This window comes from Haliotis rufescens, unplaced genomic scaffold (assembly GCF_023055435.1).
Source record: "Haliotis rufescens isolate VD_foot unplaced genomic scaffold, xgHalRufe1.0.p SCAF_17, whole genome shotgun sequence".
In the NCBI taxonomy this organism is placed as follows: domain Eukaryota; kingdom Metazoa; phylum Mollusca; class Gastropoda; order Lepetellida; family Haliotidae; genus Haliotis; species Haliotis rufescens.
The window spans coordinates 23,991,277-24,012,812 of NW_025963857.1; the positions used below are offsets into that span (position 1 = coordinate 23,991,277).

Sequence of the window (21,536 nt, forward strand, 5' to 3'; positions counted from 1 at the left end):
GCATTAATTCCATGACTTAAACTGAGTCTATTCAAATTAATAACTGTCAAGTGCATATTACCAATAATTTATTAATTTACAGGAAAATATTTGACAAACTTGTTGCAATTCCTCAACTATATATTATCCAGAATTAACAAATTCATATAAATCAGTTTACATTCAAGAACAATAAAATGAAGACAGCCATAGTAAATTTGTGAATGAAGCATAAAGCGTATTGGAAAAATATAACTAGACATTTTTTTCTTTCCCCAAACAAATTTACAAATGTAAAATGTTTATCATATAATCTGGTATTTTGTTTCAGTTCCAATGAAGAATTGATAAACATACTCAACATGCACAAACACAGATATTCTTTTAGAAAATTGTTAGTTGTCAAAATGTCAACATTCTTTTGAGATTATCATGCACAAGACACAACAAGGAACTAGAACCCATTGGCACTGGACAAACAAATTAATTTCTCTCGAACTAGTGACACTTTTCTGTACTACACAATATCTACAACCTTTATAACATGAAAACATGGTCCAAACAAAACTACAATATTAAACATTAACACTATAAACATTGTACAGTTTTAGTTATTCCCAAACAGGAATGACACCCATTAGTGAAATTAGCTCCCTGTTATATATTGTGTTAATCTGAGAAGTTATTATTGATAATCTTCTTACTGGCCTTGTGCATAAACAAAAGCAAAAAGCATTACACAATCAAAGCGTGAGTGAACATGTTGTGTCATAACTCTCATGTTGTGTCTACCACAACAAACTTTACTACAAATGGGTGAAGATGTGAAGGCAGGGGAGGTAACTCAGTAACTGGGGAAGTGTTCCAGGTTTTCCTAATTCATTACTCCTTCATCTTCCCGAGGCAAGAAAGTTAACTGACTTTAAAAGTCCACTTTCCACCCATGCCAAACTAGGCTGGAATTCCTGGGCTCGATCGTAGCACCACCAGTGGTTATTAGGAGTTATGTCCCTTCTTAGCCTCTCCTATGGACCAATCAGATTTCACCTCTCGTATGACTTGCATTTGTTTAAAACAAAACGACGGCGCCCAGTCAAGACGATCTGGTCGATAACCAAGATCTATATTGTGACACAATGGGTCTTACATCACAAAGTGCATCAAATCACGTGAGCACCTTGATTAAAAACATGAAAAGATAGGGAGATCTGTTGACAACGAGTGCACATGTTTTGCAAATCCTGCAATTGACCGACATCTGCACGACAGTGTACGAATCGTTGCACAATTTTGATTGGACTGTGCATAGACTTGTCAGTCCAGCCAAAACGTAACTCCATAATACCAGCCTAGTTCGGCAAGGGTGGAAACTGGACTTTCATAGTCAGTTAACTCTCTTCCTTAGGGAAGATGTACTCCTTAGATTTAATCATTAGCACTTTTACTATGGTCATGTCAGAACTACCTTTCACTAACTTTGACAGACCAATGAAATGACTAACAAGTTGACATTAGCCAGCCAGAAAGCAGCTTTCTCGAGCTTTACAGCATTAGTTTCCAACTCGCGACTTCCATTTGAGACTAAACTTTGAAAAATATTTTGACAAACTTCTTGATTCAAAATTTGAAAACTGAACAAAAAGATATTCAAGAATGACTAATAGAGGCCGAGATTGTTGGACAGTAATTCACTATGGAAAGTGTATTCCATTTCAAGTGTTAAGCGAGTGGCAGACGATGATTTTGACGGAATCAATTGTTCAGCCTGAAAGGTGATAATCTTTTGAGGTTGCATGATTAAAAAACAAATTCTGACTGTCACTTTCCCGATATTGTGAGTGACTCTCGGATAGGTCAGATTAAAGGTTGTTCTGACATGACCTGTAATGGGATGTCCTCAGATCTAAGTGTAGCGGAAGCGAGAACTTACAACTGATTTTAATGAGATAGGGATGATTTGAAAATATATTGAACTTTTCTATTAAAGTGTTCGGTCCTGAGACAATGACCCTTGAAAAATTGGTGCAACTGGTTGAGAAGCATCTTAGTTTGTTCTTATTGTGAAAAATGTCCTACCCAGCTGTCTGGACTTCCGTTTCTTGTCTAAAGGAGAAATGAAATAATTTAAGTCTTCTTTTCAAACCTAAGTATCCATCAAATGCGGTAAATTACGCCCTTTTGAAAGAATTTCTATTTCAAGCTTCAGGAAAAAACACTGCAAGTAAATTATGTTTTTTCACCATCAAAAAAGAAGGCCAAATTAATTTATGTGTGTATCTCATAAAAAAACAATTCACAATTCACGAAAATTCCACAAAACATACTATAGATTCTACACTACGACTTTGATTATTTTTTAATGATGAAGAACCATTAATCACAGACTGTTACAAAAACACAACAACCTGAAATAATTTTTACTACAACCTGAATGAAATTCAAGAATGCCAAATGTGCCAGAAAGAAAGTGCAATATCCAAAAAAAACCTTGACACCACAGAAGCAAATCTATCTGGAGCGCACACTTTTCACACGCGATGGTGACAGATGTCAATCAATCTTGCCTTATGCACATCGTCCTCGTCGCTATCATATTCAATATTTAAGGCTGCGGTGCAACTATCAAGTGACTTGATAGCCTCCTGAAGGTCCAACATATCAGACTGAGTCAGGGACGGCTGTTCAGAGGAGTAAGAGGTCAAAGGTCAAACCAAGAAGATAGCTCGAAAACAAACTAAAACATGTTGGTAATTCAAGGTAAACATGTTCAATCTATAGAGTGTGTTAAAAGAGAACTTGCTTGTCGGACACTCATTGTAATTGAATTAACAATGGCAATTGTATTTTTTATTTTTGTAAAAAGAATAATATATATCGGTTTTCTGAATCTTTTTGTTATTGTGAGAGCTATTAATTGTTGAACATAACCCGATATCCCAGTACCTTAGCCCCAGTGTTGGAAGACAGCCTTTAGTGTACTTATATTGCTACGTGCATATGTGCTGCTTGTAATAGTCCAGACTAAAGGCTAGATGGTTTTCTAGTGCAATCTAGTATATACCACTCAGACACAGTATCCAGACTCCGATCTGACCAGTCTCGTTTTATCCCCCAATGCCGAACGGCAAGCAGGGTACAACAAGTACCGACTTTTAACATTTTTGTATGACACGGCCGGGGATTGAACCACCAACCTTCCTCTCTCCAGACGAGAGGTTCTTGCGAGCTTTCGAAAGGCTACAGTGTACTCCTTTGAAATTCGCAGAATGTTCTTAGCTCTTCCACCATCCATGAGGATTCTGGGTAAATATAGGTCAACAGGAGTGAGTGAGTATGATTTTACGCCACTTTTTGCAATATTCCAGCAATATCACAGTGGGGGACACCAGAAATGGGCTTCACACATTGTACCCATGTTGGGAATCGAACCCAGGCCTTCGGCACGATCAGCGAACGCTTAACCACTAGGCTACCCGACCGCCCCTAGATCCCCAGGAGCCAATGCTGGTCAAAAGAGGCGACTAAATGGATCTGGTGGTCAGGCTTGGTGACCTGTTGATGCATGTCATTGTAATAGTGTAGATCGATGCCCATGACATCAATCACTCGATTGTATGGTCCAGACTTGATTATTAACACACTGCCCTCATACAGCTTGAATATTGCTGAGTGTGGTGCTCAACAACAAACAAACAGACAGGTCATCTCACATATACTGGAGTCAACCTGCAGAGTGCCTATGCTCTACCATTAACCGTTTTGGTCTAGACCTAGACCTATTATTAAGTGATGTGTCAAATTGGACACAGTCTGTCTAAATTGGGTAATCCTCATCTGCCAGATTAGCACAAATCATAAAATTTGACTAACAAAGTGGTTTTTGAATGAATGGAATCAAACTTTCATGGACTGCCAATTGGCCTAAACAAAGACCCTTTACACTGACAAGATTTCTTAGTGTTACGTATGATATCAAGTATTGTACGGCAAGCTTAATCTCAACAGCGCTTGGAGTCGGCGGTCATGAGTAAACATCATGGTATTGGTATAATACAGGGACCCCTTCAATGTTCTGCTTTTGACATTAGTGTTATGACAAGGATCCCTTGACTTTCAGGCTTAATTTTGGACTAAAGTCAAGAGACTGGACTAAAGTCAAGAGACTGGACTAAAGTCAAGAGACAAGACAAACTTAGCCATTACAGTCCTACAACTTGCTACAGTTTTAACAGCAACACTATGAAGACTATGAGGCCATCCTCCCACACTGACTGTACTGTTACCATCCTAATATTAACATCCTTACTGAAACTGAGATCTAAGATGAGTCGAAATAGCGTAGTGTGTCCGACAAGAAAGTATGACTACATATTACTGCTTAGATAGGAAGACACAGCCTTGATCACGAAAACAACCACATCGGTTGATAGAAAGGTAGGTTTTACACCACATGTAGCAAGGCAGGGGACATAGCCTTCACACACAGCACCCAGAGGAATCAAACTCGGGTAAGCAAGTGAACACTTTAACCACTGGGCTACCCCACTACCCCTGATGACAAATAGATTTTACACAAACTTGGTTTCCGGTTGAACTGACTGACTTGATCTGAAATGCCATGTCTTAATTTATCAGTATTTTTCTTACTGATTCGGGTTGGCTTTAGTGCTATGGCTGTCTAAGCAGTAATAGGCTCTACAAAAATTGTTAAACACAGCATAAACATAAGACTTGCAACTAAAATAAAGCAAAGCATTCATCTGTACAGAATTTCAGCTGGAGACCAATTAAGACAAAACTCTTCTGTCTTCACTTCTTTTATAATTATTAATTTTTTCTATATCTCTTCTAACGATTTTGTTACCTTTAAATTAGTGAGAAGACTTATGTATTAGGAAAGCCAAATATCAGAAAATGTTAAGATATTTTAGGTAAGAACACTTTTTTCACATATGTGAAAGGGTCTGAATAATGTTCCCTACCACATCAAAATAGTAAATGCTCCACCTCAAAGTTCAAAACATCAAATTTCTTTAGAAAGGTCTGATACTCAAACTTCAGCAAGTTTCCACAAAGTTCATGACCTTGGTCTCGGAAGCATAAGAATAATTAAACAAGCACAAAGTTGGTATTGTTTCCAGAAGAGCAGAATTTGAAAGAAAAGGATGTCAAACAAGAAACGAAGTTTCGGCTTGCTTTGATTGAGAAAGCATGCTATATACCTGTGTCTCAGTGTTAGCAATCATCAGCATATCATTCATTAATGAATTAGTGACATACAATGGCGGGACAGTTTCATCGAGCGTGACCATCACCAAGGGGAGACAATCATCAGGACAATAAGTTACAAAATGTGATTCACAAGTGGAGAATCTACATTGAACATACACACTGCCACTTAGCTAACTAAATTTAAAAGAAATAACAAATCTTTCAGTGGCTTTTCCTAAAGTAGATGGATATTTATGGCTTTGGGACGAAGGGGATTTCAATATTTGTCTACACTGCAAAACTCCTGACATATAAAGTTAAAATAATTTTCTTTCTAATAAACATATAATCCAGCGACCTAGTTAACAAAACAATCTTAAACCTATGACATTGTAAGTCAGTGTCTAAATAGGGGAATTACGATTGCCTTAGCGAGATCTCTTTCTGGAACAGGGCCATGGTTTGGTCCTTTGCGATCCTATCGCTAAGAGATCATAACTTATTTTGTTGAACAGATACTTATGATAGACGGAGCACTAAGATAACATTAAGGAAGAACCATGATGAAATACAAAATGACATGACAAGCTAAGTGAAGTCGGACCCCAGGAGAATTGTAAGAGTTATCCCCCTTGGTGATGGCCACGGAAGTCTAGAGGGCAAGTCTTGTATCAATCAGCTACAGAAGTGAGAGTGACCATGATATGGTCAACGGTAGTCTTTGGAGTCCCGTCGTTACCTGTGCAACAGCGTTATTTGATGGTGTTGGAGGTGAGGACGACGTGTCGCTGTCGGGGGAGTGGACGATCACCGGCTCTATGTCCTTCTTCTTATCAGCAGCCATCTGCGCAATCTCAGCAGCGTTGGCATAGATCGGAGCCTGGGAAACTGTAAAGGATACCCACAATGTGATGTAACACACGGACCCAAGTGCAGGTGCGCAAATACACACACACTTTATTGAAGAATGCAAACCATTTATACACTGCACACCACAGTTTTTTGAAGAAAGCAAAACATTTATACATTGAGCACTTTCTCTTTTTGAAGCATTCAAAGCATTTATACATTGCAAACCCCTACAAGACATTTATACACTGAGCAATCCACCCTCTTGAAGCTTACAAAATATTTATACATTGTGCAACCCTACCTTTCAGAAGCATGCTACATCATAACACATTTGGTAGACAAGGTGAAAACTGACAAAAGACATGAAACCAACTCATTTGTTGATAAGTTTTCATCTAAACTAATAATACTGCATGATGCAAATTTATTTATGACCAATTGCATTCAAATAACAAACCTTCAATCAGTGTATCCTGGCATGGCTAAGGGAGACAACTCTACATAACAAGTAAGCCATCTCACACAACTCACCTATATGAGGCACCATAGGAGGTGGCACAGCTTTGGGTTTCGGTTTTGGTCCAAGCGGTGGTAGGACTGGCTGCATCTTGTTGATGGTGGCAGATGGTCGTGAGTATGGCGATGCCGTCGCAGTACTGTGTGGACGTCCATGTTTAGCCCCACCCTGTGCTCCACGGGCCTCCGTCTCCTTCAGCTTCTCCAACATCTCTGGTGCTGGAGGTTGGAACAGTTCCGCTTTCAGAGCAGGGCGATTGTGATGCGACTTTTCGTAGGCGGACGATATCGTGTGTGGGCGGAAGTCGTCTCCCTTCTGTGCACTGTTGGGTGCGTTGGGCCAATTATTCCATGTGGAGCTTGCAGACGGGGTAGCGGGGTAGTGTTCTGAGGGTGTAGTCGGGGTGGAGTCAACGTCAGGGGTACCAGTACTGGTACTGTCCTTGTCCGAGTTCTGAAAGTGGGTGTCATTCTTGTCACAATATCCCAATATAATCTGAACACCAACATGTCAAACATTTCAAAAGTTAATTATTGTTTTAATGCAAAAAATCAGACTTCAGATCCATATTTTGATCCTTCTATGGCAAGATGCTGACTTGAGCTGAATGTGTGACATTACAAAATGAGTATGGTGTTAATGGCAGGTAAGCTGATAACAATACATTACTACCTGACAACATTTGTAACTCAATTTTAACCAGAAAACAACAAGGCCTTACAATTGTTTTTTCTTGGTTTACGGATCAGCTGAACTAAAAATTGGAACTTCAGGGGAAAAAAATAATCAGATTTTTTTTCATTATACAACCATCGATAAGGTCCACTTTGTCAGAAAAAGAAAGAAAAAGAAGATTTGAGCAATTTTTATATGACAAAAAACAATTTACCAACTATAAATCATCATTATTTATGATTATTTTGTATCACCTAACTCATCCAAATCAAACTGTAAGATGATCAAAAAACTCCTGTACAATGCATTCTATGTTTTTCGTCCTATGAAATCTGTAAACCAAAAAAAAATATGTCTGTCTCAATGTACTCCTTGCACGTTACAGAATCCATGTACATAAAGCATTAAGAAGCAGCAAGCTGCAATTAGAGGTTAAGACACACAACAATGAGGGTGGCAGGTGATGGTCAAATGCAGGCTGGACACACAAACACACACCCACAACAACACCGCTTGAGAGCTTGGTGACGGTGTGCAGGCTTACTGTTGATGCACTTCGGCAACGCAAGACAGTGTTCGAAATTAAGCACGGAAGCCAGGGGGTCCTTGTCATAACCCAAATGTTCAATGAGGTCCCTAGATTCAAATATCATAAGAAGAAACCTTGAGGACCCCAGGACTTGTCTTAATTTCGAACACTGCAAAAACTGCACGAATCCGTTTTTGACATACCTGTGCCTAGTGTCTATGCAGTTATGTGTGAAACATTCTGTTGGAAGCTGAATATTAAATATGCACTAAAACCTGGTCTTACTCTCGGGGGTAATAACAGACACTTTTATTTTTTGGTTACGGACAGGGAAAAGCACCAAAATAAAAAATACAGTACATGTAGTATTTTAGTATTATTAGCTTGATTGCACAAATTCGATGAAATAGAAAAATAATTACAGTTACCAATAAGTTTAGTTTATATGGAGCTAAACAAATTCTATTATTTTAAATGCTATTCTGAAATAATTCAAGTGGGGCATCCACAGTTGCAAATAGTGAAGTCTATGATCTCATGAAGGTTGGTTGGTTTGCTGTTTAACGCCGCACTCAGCAATATTCCAGCTATATGACGACGGTCTGTAAATAATTGAGTCTGGACCAGACAATCCAGTGATTAATATCATGAGCATCGATCCACGCAATTGGGATCGTTGACATGCATCAACTAAGTCAGCGAGCCTGACCACCCGATCCTGTTAGTCGCCTTTTACAACAAGCATAGTCGCCTTTTACGGCAAGCGTGGGTTGCTGAAGACCTATTCTACCCCGGAATCTTCACGGGTACATGAAGGTTGGTGATAAAGGGGGATAACAGTTGTGATGACATTCCCGGAGTTCAGCTACTCTCCCCAGTGACTCAATGTGTGTTAAATATGACCAACTGAGGCAATTTACATGACAAGCAATGATCTAACTACTAAGCAAATGAAATGATGGATCTGAGGGGCACCTGCAGCCATGAAGGCGGTATGAAATGGTATTATTGTTCCATTATTGTTAAATGTTTGGAATTTTAATGTTGTGTGTTATGAAATGCACTGATTGATAATATTATCTACTGGGGCATAGCCTTAGAAAAATGAGTCATTGCTATAAGATCCATCAATTCCGTTACGTCTGCGGCACCTGGAATAACACCAGCCTATGACGTCTTTTCTCTCTGTCTCTCTCTCTGTCTGTCGTAGTTGGTTTGGCTTAGTCTATATTATAAACCCCATGACAAGCTGAATCTAAAATGCGAAATCCTATCCATGTGAATGCGGATTGGCTGTCTAGGGAAACATGAGCACAGCATGTTCTTTCGTTTCATTAATACAGCAATTTATGTTTTTAAATATCTGGCTGGTTTTGTTGAGTCATTAGATCTGGTTACATCGACTTTTATGAGATTTTACCAGGATTACGATAAAGAGCAAAGTGTTAATTTACATTTTATGTTCATCTTTTACAATAAACATTTGACTCATCAAAAGTTGTTTTTATAGCTGTTTCAAGCTAAACTTGAAAACGCCTCAGGACCCTTGTCATTCTGTGGTGTTTACTCATGCATGATGAGAAACATGCCTTCAGTATTGTGGGACAGATTTGTCTGTGAAGGTGATAACAGGGACATACTAGAGGAAATGCCATTCTTGGTCACCAGTGTTTGGCATTGCATGTCATTGGTCACAGGCACAGCAGGACATATCAACACATCACCAGGTGCATTCAAGGATAGGGAAGAGACGAAATAGCAATTATCCGATTTTCTATCACAGAGGTATGATAAACTTTTCATTCTTCATGCTAAAGAGAAGTGATACCCACTTTTGGAAAATATTCATAATTTCAACATTTCATTTGACAAACACTGGACTGAGGAGAGGTTTACGTCAAGATGAGGGTAAAACCAGGCAGAAGGTCTACGACTATTGTCTAGTTGCATAGTGGCACCCTGCTGCCGACTGTTGGCGTGTACGGTCTAGACAAAGTGCGGGGACGAGGCCTACCTGTGGCAGATTAAGGGATTGGGGAGTGGTGGGCCGCAAGAACAGCGTATCCTGGGACGTGAAGCCGGAGTCCTGTGATGACACGCTCATTAAGCGTTGAGTTCCCACGGTCGGTTGCTGTGTGCGTGGAGAGAGAAAATAATAGCATACACATGCCCAAATGCATGATGATTTTCGGGTATTCAGAAGGGCTGCTCGTATACACCACATATTCGAAATCGGCACTAACTGTAAAATTGCCATTTTCACCCCCAAAATATCAAATATCAAATTAACATCAAATAGTTTCAAAAAGAAGATGCATCTTAAACAGATGTGACCAAAATCTAAGTGAAATTTTAAGATATCAAATATTCATATTTTAAATTAGTAATAAAATCAATGTATTTCAGATTAACAGGAGTTGTTGATGTCCAGAAACTTCATTCAAAACTCCAAAATTAGCCAGAGAAACAAATTAAACAATTTCATGAATGTTACATTTCCCCCAAGTGATGGTGTAACGAGCTGCCGTGCTGCATACAGCAAGCGTCTTGAAGACTGTAACATGCACATACTGCAAACACCAGGAACATGATTCAATATCGCATGCACCAGTAGCTCAATATTGTAGCTCAAATAATGAAGATCTGCAAATAAATGTACATGGACGCAGCTGGCGACACGATTCAGCGGATGACATGACTGGATGGTGGGACGTACAGCATGCAGTACTCATGTAGGTCTATGCAGTGCCAGAAAGGACTGATCTTGTGACGGTGATAATCATATTAGAGCAAATACCAGCATTTATGTCTGTCAGTATATGAATGTTCAACTACACTGTGGCCATGGAGGTTACAAATAGGCTTATCTAGTACATGTGGCAAAGAACCCTTCATTCAAATATTCTATTAGTAGCACAACTTATTATGGATAGCTGACAGTGAAGAGGTCTTCATGATTTATGGCACTGATGTAATAGTGAGTGAGTGAGTTGGGTTTAATGCCGCTTTTGACAGTATTCCAGTTATATCACAGCGTGCCAGCTTTATGTGGGAGGAAAGCCCGAAGTGATGCAGGTCTCAGACGTTTACCACTTGAAACCCACGAGCACGGGTATGGTGCTGACAAACCTAGAAAAATAATTGGGGCGAACAGGGATTCGAACCCACAATCATAGGTTTCTGGCATGCCCAAGGGACGTAACTGTGCACCACAAATCACGGCGCCTTAGACGACTGGGCCACCCGTGCCCCCCACTGATGTAATAGAGGTTTTGTATTTGCAATAATTAGTGACAATTGTTAATTAATTACCATAAACATACATAAATAGATTATTATGTTGGTGTATAACTAACATACAAAACAGCATATCACATACACTAACATGTGGCCTTTGAAATAAAGTCAAGAAAAATATAAAATATAAATAATTGTCTGAAGTAACCTCAGGTCTCTTAATTTCCTAGAGCTGAAAAGGAGACAAGAGTGACATGGGATGAACGTTTTTTTAAGAGATGCTCTGGGGTCTGTAAGAGAGACTCCATCCAACTGTAAAGGGCTGTGTTCCACAAGGGGATCTTAGCGATAGTGTTGCTACAGTTCTATAATATGATATGTAAGTGGTTTACCAGCATACCAAACAACCTAGTTCATACAGTCTAGTACTATAAAAGTACAATGTACAAAACAGTATAAGTATAGTATAGAATAGTACTGCAATGGTACTAAGTATAGCATGTAAGAAAGAGAATCTAGGGATGTCATTCACCTGATGAAGGAGTAAGTATATACTCTCGGACGTTGTGTTCCTCATAATAAAGAAGTTGACATCCATAAATTCTCTTCTTTACGTATATCACTTTAAATGCAATGTACATTATATTAAGTATAGCCTAGTACTATAATGGCTCAGTATACTAAGTATAGCATAGTACTATAATGGTTCAGTATACCAAGTATAGCATAGTGTATTACTGCAATGGATCAATAGACGAAATACAGCTTAGTGTATTGGAATTGTGCTGACATGGCATATTGAAATACAGTAAAACAATTCACATCATGGAACATTACACAGCTCAAGACTTCCTAAGCAGTGCTGACAAACACAACGGTGCGAGGTGTACCTGCGAAGTAGTGCGGTTGCGCACGTTGTGGTGGCTGGGGGAGTGCGACTGCGTGGAGCCGCTGGAGGAGCTGTTGATGCTGCTGATGCTGCACATGCTTGACTTGCGTGATCCTAGGGAGCTCGGTGAACTTGGTGGCGTCTGCTGGAAAAATAGAATTTTCTACATGACTACAAAGAATCTTTGTCAACTTGCAAGAGACAAAATATTCAGAAGTAAAATAAAGAAGAATAGCACACATACTTGATCAGGAAAACATTTGACAGATGTAATGATCTTCAAAAAAATTTAGTCAGGATTCTTTACAGAGTTATCTCCCTTTACACAATTCTGTTATTCTATTGCACCAGAAATCAAAGATAATACATATATTCTATTAATCTCCATAAATCATGACATTATTATCATTTCCATTTGTTTAAAACAAACGAAAGGAAATAGTTTTGAAAGAAACTGGGTGTACTTTAACTTCTTTTGAGTAGTATATATATTACATCTAATCACTCCATTGCCTATTCTTAAAAAATAGCTTTCAACAAAGAACACAAGGAGCACTACAGAATGATATCAGAAGGATCAGGGACAGCGCCATCACAGAGCAACTTCCGCCAACAGCGCGGTCTGGCGCTACTGGCAAGTACTTCCTTCCTGCCAACAAATTGTAACTGTTACACACTGTGTCAATTTCTCTAGTCTCTCGGTCATGGTGATACATACTTGTACTCTGAACACTTGTATCAAATATCATTGTTACATCCACTGCAAAAACGTGTTGGATGTGAGGGGTTTATATCATATTTCCTTTTATTATTGTAATGTTGTTGTTGTTTCAATCTGTAATTCAACTGGTTAACATTCTTGTGACCCTTGCTTTGATATTGCTGGAATACTGATAAAAGCAGCAAAACATCTTACTTACTCACTCACTCACTCACTCTAAAACACCTACAGACACCACCCAAACCCACCCACCCAAATAAATTAATAGCTTTTACTGAAGAAGCAAAAACATATTTGAAAATTTGAATAATATTATTACTTTGGTCAGAGGTTTCAAATCCCAATACATACCTCTGATTAAAACAATGTAGCTCAGTTAAATTTGCAGTAACAATGTTTAGCACGGCAAGCATGGTATGTCTTTCTCCTAATGCATTCTCTTTCAAACTAACACGTAAACATTTGATTGGCGAAAGTTCTCAGTGGAGCCATTTTCAGGTTTGTTTGGAGATTAAGGATACAAGACAGAGCATTCCATTTCCAGGACCCCCATCCTAAGAGACCTATCTGCCTTATAGGACTAGAAGGGGAAACTAGCACACAAGAAGGGGAAACTTGGCACACAAGAAGGGGGTATCAAATGACTGAAGCGGGTCTGGAGGGGTATCGAATCACTGTAGTGGGTCAGGAGGGGTATTGAACCACTGTAGTGGGTCAGGAGGGCGGGGTATCTAACCACTGTAGTGGGTCAGAAGGGAGGGGTATCTACCCATTGTAGTGGGTCAGGAGGGAGGGGTATCTAACCATTGTAGTGGGTCTGGAGGGGGGGTATCTAACCACTGAAGTCGGTCAGGAGGGGTATTGAACCACTGTAGTGGCTCAGGAGGGAGGGGTACGAACCACTGTAGTGGGTCAGGAGGGAGGGGTATCGTACCACTGTAGTGGGTCAGAAGGGAGGGGTATCTAACCATTGTAGTGGGTCAGGAGGGAGGGGTATCTAACCACTGTAGTGGGTCAGAAGGGAGGGGTATTGAACCACTGTAGTGGGTCAGAAGAGAGGGGTATCTAACAACTGTAGTGGGTCAGAAGGGAGGGGTATCTAACCACTGTAGTGGGGTATCTAACCATTGTAGTGGGTCAGGAGGGAGGGGTATCTAACCACTGTAGTGGGTCAGGAGGGAGGGGTATCTAACCACTGTAGTGGGTCAGGAGGGAGGGGTATCTAACCACTGTAGTGGGTCAGGAGGGAGGGGTATCTAACCACTGTACTGGGTCAGGAGGGAGGGGTATCTAACCACTGTAGTGGGGTATCTAACCATTGTAGTGGGTCAGGAGGGGTATTTAACCACTGTAGTGGGTCAGGAGGGAGGGGTATCTAACCACTGTAGTGGGTCAGGAGGGAGGGGTATCTAACCACTGTAGTGGGTCAGAAGGGAGGGGTATCTAACCACTGAAGTCGGTCAGGAGGGGTATTGAACCACTGTAGTGGGTCAGGAGGGAGGGGTATGAACCACTGTAGTGGGTCAGGAGGGAGGGGTATCGTACCACTGTAGTGGGTCAGAAGGGAGGGGTATCTAACCATTGTAGTGGGTCAGGAGGGAGGGGTATCTAACCACTGTAGTGGGTCAGAAGGGAGGGGTATTGAACCACTGTAGTGGGTCAGAAGAGAGGGGTATCTAACAACTGTAGTGGGTCAGAAGGGAGGGGTATCTAACCACTGTAGAGGGGTATCTAACCATTGTAGTGGGTCAGGAGGGAGGGGTATCTAACCACTGTAGTGGGTCAGGAGGGAGGGGTATCTAACCACTGTAGTGGGTCAGGAGGGAGGGGTATCTAACCATTGTAGTGGGTCAGGAGGGAGGGGTATCTAACCACTGAAGTGGGTCGGGAGGGGTATTGAACCACTGTAGTGGGTCAGGAGGGAGGGGTATCGAACCACTGTAGTGGGTCAGGAGGGGTATTGAACCACTGTAGTGGGTCGGGAGGGAGGAGTATCTAACCACTGTAGTGGGTCAGGAGGGAGGGTTATCTAACCACTGTACTGGGTCAGGAGGGAGGGGTATCGAACAACTGTAGTGGGGCAGAAGGGAGGGGTATCTAACCACTGTAGTGGGGTATCTAACCATTGTAGTGGGTCAGGAGGGGTATTTAACCACTGTAGTGGGTCAGGAGGGAGGGGTATCTAACCATTGTAGTGGGTCAGGAGGGGTATTTAACCATTGTAGTGGGTCAGGAGGGAGAGGTATCTAACCACTGTAGTGGGTCAGGAGGGAGAGGTATCTAACCACTGTAGTGGGTCAGGAGGGAGAGGTATCTAACCACTGTAGTGGGTCAGGAAGGGTATCGAACCGCTGTAGTGGGTCAGGAGGGAGAGGTATCTAACCACTGTAGTGGGTCAGGAGGGAGAGGTATCTAACCACTGTAGTGGGTCAGGAAGGGTATTGAACCACTGTAGTGGGTCAGGAGGGAGAGGTATCTAACCCCTGTAGTGGGTCAGGAGGGAGGGGTATCTAACCCCTGTAGTGGGTCAGGAGGGAGAGGTATCTAACCACTGTAGTGGGTCAGGAAGGGTATTGAACCACTGTAGTGGGTCAGGAGGGAGGGGTATCTAACCACTGAAGTGGGTCAGGAGGGCGGGGTATCAAACCACTGTAGTGGGTCAGGAGGGAGGGGTCTCTAACCACTGTAGTGGGTCAGGAGGAAGGGGTATCAAAGTAGGCAAATACCAGGGACAGGTCAAAGAGTGCAGAAAAAGCTTGAAAAGTGAGATAAAACTTCACACAACATTTCCCATCCAGGATGATAGAGTATATCGCAGATCATTACGTATCTCTATTTATTAGTATCTATTATTAACTTCAAGGTTTTTTCTGACTGTGGTTCATTCTCATGGATACTGACTGACTGTGGTTCATTCTCATGGATAGTGACTGACTGTGGTTCATTCTGATAGATACTGACTGACTGTGGTTCATTCTCATGGATACTGACTGACTGTGGTTCATTCTCATGGATACTGACTGACTGTGGTTCATTCTCATGGATACTGACTGACTGTGGTTCATTCTCATGGAAACTGACTGACTGTCATCCAAAATGGCCCAAAGAATGTTTTCAAATTTGGTAACAATATAAAAGAACTTCAATCTTCTCCAATTCGCGGTTACCATACATCCTGGTTGAGACGAGACTCCAGAGACACATAAGACAATACTCCCTGTCATACGGTCTTTACCTTTACCTGAAAGTTCCAGACGCTGTGGTCGACCCCCTTCAAGTCCATGATGACCTGCTCACTGGACGGTGGGAGTGTAGTGGGGTCGGAACTCTGAGCACACAGACTGTCGATGATCTCCTGGAGGTGTGTGACCTCCGTAAGAAGGCCGATTTCATTGTCCTGAAACACACAGACTCGAGTATACTCACGGGGGAAATCACACTTGCAAATATGAGCTTTTCTGAAAAAAAATGCAATGTTTTTGGTTTTATTTAACTGACACTACATCTTTAGCACTGTTTAGCGTCAGGTTTGTTTGTTTGTTTGTTTGTTTATTTGTTGTTTAACGTCATGCTCAGCAATATTCCAGCTATATGACGGCGGTCTGTTAAATAATCGAGTCTGGACCAGACAATCCAGTGATTGATATCATGAGCATCGATCCACGCAATTGAGATCTATGACATGTATCAACCAAGTCATCGAGCCTGACCACCCGATCCCGTTAGTCGCCTTTTACGACAAGCATAGTCGCCTTTTACGGCAAGTATGGGTTGCTGAAGACCTATTCTACCCCGGAATCTTCACGGGTCTTAGCGTCAGGTAAGGTAAAACATCAGCATTTCTGAATAACGAAGTGTTGTGCTGAAGGTGTGGTGTCAGATAAGCTAAAACGTACCATTATTGTATTTGAAAGTAGTGAAAAACTGTTAAATTCAACAGTTCAACTCAGTGAAATCACCCAGACTAATACATGTCATTGGTAGGCTGTAATGTCTATTTAATTATTTCATAGATATATAACAGAATTATCTGGATAGTAGAGGCCAAAAAGGTCATTTGACATTACTGTCAGGTAGTAGTCTGTCTCCCAGACCCTGATGAATAAATTAAAAGGAGATCCAACTCAAGTCTAGAATGACTTGGCAAGTCTAGATTGCCTCAGCTCTAGGAAATTAAGCACTATTCTGGACTCCATTTGGATCTGATTTTATATTTTGTAGACATATATTTTTAAATAAGACAACTTTTTTCTGGGACTAAATGTTAGCCAGTTAGTAGAAAGTATTGACTTTGTTCATGATCTTGTTTAATGTCTTGGGTCTTAACACAACTATAATAATAATTCATATTACTCACATTATACAAAATCCAAAATAATAATTCTAATAAAAAATATATTTACTCTCCATAATTTATCATACAGCCAAGCTTCATAAGCATGAACTAGCATTAAGTCCTGGTTCTACTCACAACAAATGGTTTGAGAGCACTGACGAAGACACAGTATCTTGTCCTCTCCTCAATGAGAGCTGTCCGCACACAGCTCTTCTCAGACTCCTCAAGGAGAAGGTACTTGTCGTTGACATCCTGCATGGCGTTGTCCAGTCTGCTCTGCATGTCCCCCTTGCCTGAAACAGAGAGAAGCCATTCAGGAAAATGACCACATAGCATTTACATTCTAGACATACTCTGTCCCCTTATTACCCCGGTCACAAGATCAGTGTGCACTCAACAATCAATCTCAACTCCATGGGGAGTATACAACCCAAACTGCCTGTTAGGCGCAAGAAGGTTAACAACCACATTGCCATCTTATCCTACCGGATAACCATTCACTGCTGGTTAAACAGAGACACATTTTGAACAAAGTCACTTGCCCAAGGAGACACCACATGTGTTACATGTGCTTCAGTGAGGGGCAGGACTGAAGCCCTAGAAACTCTCAGGAGTCAAGCTGCTGAACGTGGTCACCCAACCAAGGACTCTCCATGACCGACGCTGCTTAACTTCACCTTATTTGTGACCTGTGTGCTGTGCACATGACCATGTGCCACAACATTTAAAATACCATACCATCGGGTACGATGATGCCCTGTCAACAATGTTAACAAGCGTGATCACCTGAACCATATAGTTGTTACTTATGACAAGCATATATTGCTGGGCCTATTCTGATCTGGAATCTCATAGGGTTAAACACATTGACGATCAGATGATCACAACATGTGTGCGGACTATGTTTGTGTCCTCAATAATCTCACTGACAATCATTGTGAGGCCATTTCTCTGAACAATCTAGAAACTATCCACTCATATACCAGGGTTTCACCGATCAAAAAAGAAAGAATGATAAATAAATAAATTACATTGCAATTCCTGGCGATGCCAAAAAGTATGACTGTTTGTTAAAACTAATCCAAGCTGTAGATTGTATGTTACATGTAAGAGCCACTTCTATTCGGACTTCTGAGCATGTGCAATCATATGTTTGTCTGTTTGTTTGTTGTTTAATGCCACACTTGGCAATATTACAGCTGTATGACGCCAGTCTGTAAATAATCGAGTTTTGACCTGACAATCCAGTGATGGACATCATGAACATCGATCCACACAATTGAGATACAATGTCATGCATCAACCAAGTCAGCGAGCCTGACCACCCGATCCCGTTAGTCACCTCTTATGACAGGCATAGTCGTCTCTTAGGGCAAGCATGGGTTTCTGAAGGCAATGATATGACATCAGCAAATTGAAACATTCCACATGTCATCAGCCTGAGACCCATGTTCGTGCTTTGGACCATTCAAATTATAACTGAGAGTTCCTTGGCCCGAACAAAAATACACCCAGGTAAATACCTCTATACACCCACATCACCGTTTACTGCACAACCTACTGCAGTACCTGACAATGTACTTAGTAAACATGAAACACCAATGTTGGGACGAGACCAACCGAAATAATAGAAAATGAGTTACGGCACTCAATGCAAATGAATATTGATTTTCCTGTCCAACATGACAAAAAAAAAGGTCTTATTTAATATCAATCCCTGATATGATCTTGTTTCCACAGAAGCTGATGCTTCTGGCACCAGGCCTGTGATCAGTGGACTTTATTCATTGACTAGCAACAGTGCTGAAGATGACGTCTGCTCCACATCTGTTCCCAGCCATCAGCTCTCAGGGCACAGTGACATGCAGACGACAAAAAACAATATTGAGGGCAGACAGAGGATCTATCTTGTAGGTGACAGTAATGGCACTTACAGGAAGTGCTGCCATCATGGGATGCATCAGATCTTATCCAGAAGATATAAACTCTCTTAACAAAAACATGGCTTCATATTGCAGAGTGGTAGGCAGACGTTGAACAAAACTGGTACTTGTTCCATCTTCCTGAGTTGATTCTGAATCGGGGACAAAATCTTTAACTCAGTATCTACTATTTGTAACTAGCCATCGCTTTTAATTTAGATGAAAAAATGTAATTTAATACATTTTTCAAAGCTGGAGCTGGAATTTTCTTGTTTGATTCTGATATCTGAGGTCAGAGTAAGTAAGCGGGAAGAGTTAAATACACTTTTGACAAGTATTTAGTTTGTACTGGGTGTAGGGTACTGTGGGAAGAAAACATGAAGTGACACAGGTATGGCACAAACAGACCAAGAATAAGATTGAACATGAGTTTTGCAGATCAGCAGATCCTGGCACCTAAGGGAGCCAGAGGACAGAGATGACACAGCCAAGACACACATATGATCATATGGTGGGCTGTGCAGATTTCACAGGTCGACACAGCCAAGACACACATATGATCATATGGTGGGCTGTGGATTTCACAGGTCAACATAGCCAAGACACACATATGATCATATGGTGGGCTGTGCAGATTTCACGGGTCGACACAGCCAAGACACACATATGATCATATGGTGGGCTGTGGATTTCACAGGTCAACATAGCCAAGACACACATATGATCATATGGTGGGCTGTGCAGATTTCACGGGTCGACACAGCCAAGACACATATATGATCATATGGTGGGCTGTGCAGATTTCACGGGTCGACACAGCCAAGACACATATATATATGATCATATGGTGGGCTGTGCAGATTTCACGGGTCGACACAGCCAAGACACACATATGATCATATGGTGGGATGTGGATTTCACAGGTCAACATAGCCAAGACACATATATGATCATATGGTGGGCTGTGCAGATTTCATGGGTCGACACAGCCAAGACACATATATGATCATATGGTGGGCTGTGCAGATTTCATGGGTCGACACAGCCAAGACACATATATGATCATATGGTGGGCTGTGCAGATTTCATGGGTCGACACAGCCAAGACACACATATGATCATATGGTGGGCTGTGCAGATTTCATGGGTCGACACAGCCAAGACACATATATGATCATATGGTGGGCTGTGCAGATTTCACGGGTCGACACAGCCAAGACACATATATGATCATATGGTGGGCTGTGCAGATTTCACGGGTCGACACAGCCAAGACACATATATGATCATATGGTGGGCTGTGCAGATTTCACGGGTCGACACAGCCAAGACACACATATGATCATATGGTGGGATGTGGATTTCACAGGTCAACATAGCCAAGACACATATATGATCATATGGTGGGCTGTGCAGATTTCATGGGTCGACACAGCCAAGACACATATATGATCATATGGTGGGCTGTGCAGATTTCATGGGTCGACACAGCCAAGACACATATATGATCATATGGTGGGCTGTGCAGATTTCATGGGTCGACACAGCCAAGACACACATATGATCATATGGTGGGCTGTGCAGATTTCATGGGTCGACACAGCCAAGACACATATATGATCATATGGTGGGCTGTGCAGATTTCATGGGTCAACACAGCCAAGACACACATATGATCATATGGTGGGCTGTTCAGATTTCACAGGTCAACACAGCCAAGACACATACATGATCATACGGTTGGCAGTTGATGTCACGGGTCAACACACCCAAGACACACATATGATCATATGGTGGGCTGTGGATTTTCCTTGTAGGTTGACAACAACCTCACTACTGGGAAACAAAAGTCAATGATGCAGGAGCATCCTAGCCACTCCTGGTATCACGACGCATCACGCACAGGCCATCCAGTAATTAATAGCTGAAACTCGTGTCTATTTTCACGCTAGGGCTACTCAAGTGGATTTATTCAGATTCCCCGTGGGTGAGGATATGTTTAGAACACGGCCATCTCCACATCATGCCCCACATGGAAGCAGCCATGGAATTATCAATCAGCACCAGTAGAGTGCCGCTCTAATCAGCTAATGTAGTTAGGGTTAACCAGGCTATCTCCTAGACACAACCAATTAACCCTTTATGAGGCATGTCAGCAAATAGCCGTCTATCTTGGAACCCTAATGGGGTGCTTCATCTGCATAATGGTGCCTAATCAATAACAATGTCCCTCGAATCTAGATTTCAGGAAGGGCCTATCCAATGTGATTGTTGGAATTCAAGATATATCAAAAATTTATAACAATGTACTCAGTCGTGTCCATTGATGGAATACAAGGGAATAACATGTATTTATAACTATACGTACTCAATAGCATCCATTCATAATCAATGGTACAACAGAACTAATATTGGGTAGTGTTCAGTGAAAACAGCTGACCAACTCATGACGTCCCATACGATATTTTTTCTGATACTGTTGAACCAACCAATAGCCTCTAACTTATCAATCAGCATTGAACTGTAGTTTTGTTTGAGATGTGATAAAAAACCTGCAATTCCTAAGAAGGCAAATACATTTGAAAGTATAATACTTTTAAGTGAAGTTGTGAGATGTGTTTTATGTCTAACATATTGAAACAGTGGGATGTTAAATCATTGTGAAATT

At 41.2% G+C, this 21,536-nt stretch overlaps 1 protein-coding gene across 7 annotated transcripts in view; it reads right to left on the reverse strand.

The window, feature by feature from the left end:
* Window positions 1-21,536, reverse strand: part of LOC124116365 (protein MTSS 2-like) — a 108,767-nt gene that overhangs the window by 11,274 nt on the left and 75,957 nt on the right. For 3 of the 7 annotated variants that reach the window (XM_048397774.1, XM_048397771.1, XM_048397768.1), the window contains exons 7-13: window positions 17,082-17,239; window positions 15,846-16,007; window positions 11,891-12,034; window positions 9,778-9,894; window positions 6,574-7,012; window positions 5,930-6,078; window positions 2,544-2,657 (exon numbers count right to left, since the gene is read on the reverse strand). In XM_048397774.1, the coding sequence (XP_048253731.1) occupies window positions 2,544-2,657; window positions 5,930-6,078; window positions 6,574-7,012; window positions 9,778-9,894; window positions 11,891-12,034; window positions 15,846-16,007; window positions 17,082-17,239 (1,283 nt within the window). The remainder of the gene's footprint in view (window positions 1-2,543; window positions 2,658-5,929; window positions 6,079-6,573; window positions 7,013-9,777; window positions 9,895-11,890; window positions 12,035-15,845; window positions 16,008-17,081; window positions 17,240-21,536) is intronic. The other 4 variants (XM_048397770.1, XM_048397769.1, XM_048397773.1 and 1 more) reach the window with 4 other exon arrangements.